At 52.9% G+C, this 6,266-nt stretch overlaps 1 protein-coding gene across 3 annotated transcripts in view; it reads left to right on the top strand.

The window, feature by feature from the left end:
• Nucleotides 1–3,688, top strand: part of LOC104868289 — a 4,204-nt gene extending 516 nt beyond the window's left edge. Inside the window, exons 2-4 of one of the 3 annotated variants that reach the window (XR_781997.3) lie at nt 1,910–2,076; nt 2,238–2,389; nt 2,612–2,803. Coding sequence is in view for 2 of the 3 variants with exons in the window: in XM_010633001.2 (XP_010631303.1) it covers nt 1,910–2,076; nt 2,238–2,389; nt 3,304–3,630 (646 nt within the window). In the remaining variant the exon portion in view is untranslated. Of the gene's footprint in view, nt 1–1,909; nt 2,077–2,237; nt 2,390–2,611; nt 2,804–3,303 lie in introns of those variants that run through there. The other 2 variants (XM_010633002.2, XM_010633001.2) reach the window with 2 other exon arrangements.
• Nucleotides 3,689–6,266: the final 2,578 nt, after the last annotated feature.

The raw sequence follows: 6,266 nt of genomic DNA, 5'->3' as shown, positions 1-6,266 counted from the left end.
TTTAAAAAAAAAAAAAAAAAAAAATCACTGTGAAATAATTAAAAGTTAAGCCAGATATGGTGGCGCACACCTGTCATCCCAGCACTCTGAGAGGCTAAGGCAGAAGTTTCCCAAGTTCAAGCCCAACCTGGGCAATTTAGTAACTTAGACTCTGTCCCAAAAAACATTCTTAAAAAGATGGGTAGAGGGGCTGGGGAAGTAGCTCAGTATGGAGGCCCTGGGTTCAGTCCTCAGTACTGCAGATAAATCAATCAATCCTTGGGACTATTAGTTCTCAGCCTGTCCACCTGCCCAAAAGCATTTGGCAGGCCGAAGTTCTCCATCAGCTGCGATTATTCCAAAAGAGTTCTTCCAGCTGAGATTTACTGAGCACCTGCTAAGCCAGGCCATGTGACAGACTCGCACCTTCCCAGGGTTTCTAGCCAGTGGAGCTTGGAGGAGAGGTTTCTGGGAGACAGGGGGCATCACAAAGCCCTGAGGCAGGGCACGGCACAGCTGGGCTCTGGTTGCCTCTCCGGGCCAAAAACAGATGGTAGAGGTGCCCGTCTTCTGTGTAGACCGGGGTGGCCAGCCAGCCCCTCCCTCTGAGACCTCCATCATGCGCCCTGTCCCCAGTCTGCTGGAGGGACTGAGACCAAGGGTGCAGGCAGGGCAAGCTGCGGAAAGCTGGTGACAGTCCTCACCTGTACACAGCCACAGGGGATGACGATGGCCCAGAGTGGGAAAGCAGAGGACAGGGACAATCAGCACGAGGACAGGCACAGGTGGAAGCGGATGTGTGAGGCAGGAAGTCCTGAACGGCTCACTGTAGCCAAGAGGGCAGGGATGTCCCCTTTCCTGCCCCATCGGACAGCAGGCCTGGCCCTGCCTGCCCTCCAGGACCAGAAGCCCTGGGCAAAGGTTTCAGGTCCTCACGCTCCACTTCCCTGCCAGGCCCCACTGTCCCAAGTGGAACAGAACAGGAATGGGTGGAAGACATAGAAAGTGGCCTGGACTTGTGGCTTCCCCAGGAGAATCAATGCCACGTAACTGTGGAAGGGCGGCTTCAGGGGAGGACCCCAAGGAGACCCTGGGCCTGGGGCCTCCTGCCCTCACAGAGGACCGGCAGGGTCCATGGTGAATGCAGAACACTCAGTCAGCAAAGGAGGAGCTTAGGCTTCCTGGGCATCCCAGGAGCAGCCGCTCCAAACCAGGCCACATCCGAAGGCCTCGCCAGCTTCCTGGAGAGGCCGGTCACGTGGCTGCTGGGAGCTGGTCCCGCAGGCTTCACGCCAATCTGAGTCAGGTCCCAGCCTGCCCCTCCTGCCTACGTGCAAGCACTCAGAACCCTGAGACGCAGGTGTGGTCGGCAGCAGAATTGCTCCAGCAATTTGTAAAATCCAAATGGGCTCTGAGCTGTCAAACTTGGTTCACCACCCTGGAAAGCAAAGTACAGAACCATCTAAGGTGGGTGAGGTGGTGCAGGCCGGTAATCCTGGCACTCAGGAGGCCGAAGGCAGGAGGACCTCACATGTAAGCCCAACCTGGACAACAAGGTGCTTAGCGAGAACCTATGTCAAATGTTTAAAAGGGCTGGAAAAGTAGTTTGGTGCAAAGGGCCTGGGTTCAATCCTCACCACTATCAAAAAAAAAAAAAAAAGATGAGGCCACTGTCCACATGCTGGCCGGGCTATTCTAGGTGGGAAGCTGAGGGAGGAGTGACCTGAAGGTTCTGTTTTATTTTTTTAATGAGACAAAGCTTGTTCAGGTACCCAATCTCATAACATTGTAGGTTTTTTATTTTGTTTGTTTTTTTTAAACTGAGGACTAAACTCAGGACCCTGCACTTGCGAGGCAGGCTTAATGCCACTAAGCTAAATCCCTGGCCCTCTCATAAAATTGTGTTTAATTTTAATATTATTGTTTTCAGACAGGGTATGTTGCCTACACTAGTTTCAAACTCCTGGACTCAAGCAATCCTCCTGCTTCAGCCTCCTGAGCAGCTGGGCGTGCACCACAGCAACCAGTTCTTAATAAAAACAAAACTAATACACAGGGAACCGGAAGATCCAAAGCCGCACGTCTCAGACTCAAATGGTGAGTGATATTTTGATGGCTTCTAGTTTTGGACCAGGCTGATCAGATTTGGGGTACCTCCTCTTCCTCCCCTCAACACTCCAGCTTTCTCCCACTCACCCTGCCCTGCTTTCACCCTCACCCCTCTCACCTGCTACCACCCCACTGTCCCTGACGGTCAGTCGAGGAGCTGGAACAGAAGCAGTGTCTGCGGCTGCCAGGTCCAGAGAGGGGAGCAGCGCAGACAGAGCCTCCGGGCACAGCCACTTCCCAGGCCAGAGAGAGAGGCCAGAGGCTGAGACGGCTCCGTCACCTTCCCCGAGAACTGTCCCAGGTAAGGCTGTGCCCCAAGCCTCCTGTTACTGGGGCCAAGCCAGTGCCCGGTATGGGATGCCCGCAGCCGCCCAGCCCTCAGGGTCCTGTCCGACGTCACAGCACACTCCTCACAGGGACGCACTGTACCAGCGGGGAGGCGGGGTCTGCAACCAGGGAGCCCCACTGATACAGGCATCCATTTCCTTTAGTTCAGGAGTCATGTGTGGTTCCCCATTTTCAGGCATACAGCGACTTCAAAATGAAGAGCAGTCACCAAAAAGGGTACAGAGGGCATGCACTCCTCCATCAAAGGCCTGCAGCTCCCTCTTTAAACTTCATCACCTGTGCACAGTGACAGTCCCTGAATCCCAGCCACCCAGGAGGCTGAGACAGGAGGACGCAAATTCAAACCCAAACTGGGCAGCTTAGCACGATCCCGTCTCGGAATAAAATTATTTTGTTTTTGTTTTGTTTTGTTTTTTGAGACAGGGTCTCACTATGTAGTTGAGACTGACCTGGAACTCACTATGTAGCCCAGGCTGGTCTTGAACTCACAGGGATCCTCCGGCCTCAGCCTCTCGAGTACTGGGATTACTGGCGTGAGCCACCACGCCCGGCTAGGAATAAAATTCTAAACAGGGCTGGGGGCACATCTCAGCGTTACACCGGGGCCCTGGCTTCATCCTCGCACTGGAAAAAAAAATTAAGACTGGAGGCTCGAAGCATTAATGTTTAAGAGAAAGGGGCCGGGGATTTAGCTCAGTGGTTCTGCCGCCTGCTTTGCAAACGCAAGAACCCGAGTTCGATCCCCGGAACCGGTGGGAAATTCGGACGTTGAAAAGAGCCGGCCGTCCTCCCTGCGGGAGCTGCAGCCACATTGCGTCCCCAGGCCACAGCCGAGCTTCTGGAACTCATCTTCATCTTCCCTGCCAGCTGGAAGAACCCACTCTGGACTCGACAGAGCGCTCGTCCTCTCCCACCCCAACCCCGGTCCTGCTCCCGCCCGGCGGAGTAGAAATCAGCCTAGCAACAGGTGACGTACAGGTCCGGGAGAGCGCGGGGATTCGCGAAACCGGGCCGCAGGGGCGGGTCCGCACTCCAGGGGAGCAGACCGAGTTTCCGGGTACCGCCCGCTTCCCAGGATCCTCTGCATCGCGGTGCGGGCACCGCCCCCACCCCGCTGGCCTCTCCGAGCCCCTGAAGGCGATGTCCGCCTCGTGGGGTGGCCAGGAGAGGAAGAGCGACCCACACCGCACCTGACACGAGCTCCGCACGGCACGCACGAGGCGTGATTGGAAAATGCCCAGAAGGCTCCCACCTTTAAAATGTGTGGCAGAGGCCGGATGTGATGGTGCTAGGAGTTCAAGGCCAGCCTGGGCTGCACCGCAAGACAGTATCTCAAAAAACAAAAACACAGGTGTGACAGTAAAGCCAGCTCTTCCTCAGCATCTCCCCTTGCTCACAGCGAACCGGTCCCATCACCTTGACCACTTCCTGCAGCGGCTCTGGAGTCCTCTTTCCTGTGTTTCTTCCTTGCGGTGGTGGAGTCTAGACACTGACCTTTCCTGTCATTACCCTGGGGAAGAGCTGCAGGTCACGTGGTGCCAGATCCAGTGAATGAGGTGGCCGATGACACACTGTAATGTTTTTATTTGACAGAAGCTACCAGTCATGTTCAATCAATGATGATAAAAAAATATGGTGAATGTTTAAATTTTAAAATTCATTACAGAAAAAGACACATTGTCGTGCATCTCCTCGAATATTCATCACACACAGTTCCTTCAGACACACTTGTCCCATCCCAAGCCACGCAGCCTTCACAACAGTGATTTTCTTTAAATGGAAGCGTTTGCGGCTTTGGGGGCACCTTTGTGCCGTGGGCAGCTCACCCCAAGTTTCCTGCTTGCTGAGCCCATACGCCTGTTGATTTATGTTGCCCTGCAGCAATGGTAGGCTTGTGGTTCCACCCCCAGGTAGGGAAACAGGCACAGAGCGCTGAATGGGGACTCCCCAGGCCACAGCTAAGGTGCAGGGCCATGGCCATTGTCACCAACCGTGCTGTTGTTCCTCCCTACCGTGGTGCGTTCCCTGGAGAGGTGGTTAGAGCTCTCAACATCTCTAGTAACACTATGGGGCAGCCAAAGTCCCAGGAAAACCAGGTTTCCAGGCAGCCCCATTTCCTAATCCTCCCCCTTCAGACACCCAGCTTTCTCAGGGAAGCATCACGCAGAAGAAAAAATGTCCTTTCCTCGCCGAAGCAGAAAGCTGAGCCTTTGGGCCCTGGGCTCTGGCCTGGACCAGGCTTCACCTCAGACCTCTGAACTTTAAGTTAAAACAGAGCTGCTCTGCACTGTGGAGCCCAGGCAGGAGCCAGCACCAAGGCCCAGCCCAGCCTCGCCCTAGAGAAGCCTTGTGAAATAAGCCTGCCTAGACTTGGGCTTCACACGTGAAAACCTGAGCTTGCTTGTTAATTCTGATGGGAAAACACGGCCAGATGAAGAGGGAAGGATGCCTGCCTAGGAACTGAAGCCCTGTCCCCTTTGGGGGCTGAACCCAAAAGACTTGCACCCCAAGTCCCTGGAATCGCATAGTGAGGAACAGCATCACAAAAATGTCCTGCAAGACACCTGCGCCTGTGTCCTTCACCAATGTCAGTGTCAAAACAGCAGTCATGAAGCTGAGAAGCCATCACAGATTGAAAACAGACAGCCAGCTGGACGTCATGGCGCACACCTGTAATCCCAGCACTTGGGAGGCTGAGGCAAGATCATGGACAAATGAAGCTTCACTGGGAGCCAGAAAAAGAAAATCAAAGAAATTATTGGGTCAATTGACAAATTTAAATTATTGGGGCAACTGAGAAATTTAAATTTGGGCTCCATATCAGAAATTGTATGAATGTAACTGTACTGTATACCTAAAATGTACCAGTAAATTCAATTTAAAAAAAAAAGAAATCGTAAGGTTTCCTGAATTTAGCTACAATGAAATCATACAGTACAAACGGTGAAGTCATGATGCATGTAGTTAACTCATGAAGGATTCAGCAAGAACAGTAATAATTATATCTGTACGGGGATGGAGGGAGATGTCAAAGACTGCGGAATACAGGGCAGGAGGTGGCGTGCAACTCAATCTTACCACTTCTCTGAAGATTTCAATCTCAAATGAATACACCTTCAAAAGGGGATATAAGCCAGGCGTGGTGGTACCCACCTGCAATCCCAGCACTCCAGAGGCTGAGGCAGGAGGATCACCACAAGTTCCAGGCCAGCCTGGGCTACATACATAGTGAGAGAAACTTGTTACATGGCTATGCATGTCCCAGAAGACCTTTCCCTGTGACACTGCACCCGGCTTGCAACCAAAAGGTCCTGAGTTCAGTCCCCAATACTAAAAACAAAAACAAAAACAAAAAGAAAACAAAGAACTTTCCCAAGGTCCTCACAACCTGGGGGGTGGTGTGGCTGGTTAAAGGACAGGGATGTTTGCCCACCTGCGGGTCCTGGTGGGTATGGCCTTTTTGTTTGCAGACTGGAGCCAGCAGCTTTACAAGTACTCACAACTTGTCAGACAACTCCCAAGCACACAGGAAAATTACAGCCACACCTGCTCAGACAAGAATAGCTAGGCTTCTCCAAGCAGTGGCCGGGACTGGAAAAGAGGTCTCTCCCATCATAAGCAAGGACACTAAGGCTCACAAACAGACCTCTCAGGAACTCCCAGACTGCGCTTTTTTGTTTTGTTTTAATTCTTGCTAATTTGCCCAAGTAGCCTCAAACTCTGAATCCTCCTGCCTCAGCCTCCAGAGTAACTGGGACCACAGCATGTCCAACATGTCTGTGCTCTGTCTGCCCTCCACCTCCAGAACCCCTCTGGCCCCACCTCCCATG

The sequence above is a fragment of the Fukomys damarensis genome, unplaced genomic scaffold, assembly GCF_012274545.1.
Source record: "Fukomys damarensis isolate Sample0158 unplaced genomic scaffold, DMR_v1.0_HiC HiC_scaffold_27, whole genome shotgun sequence".
In the NCBI taxonomy this organism is placed as follows: domain Eukaryota; kingdom Metazoa; phylum Chordata; class Mammalia; order Rodentia; family Bathyergidae; genus Fukomys; species Fukomys damarensis.
This window is presented reverse-complemented; position numbering and strand designations above follow the sequence as displayed.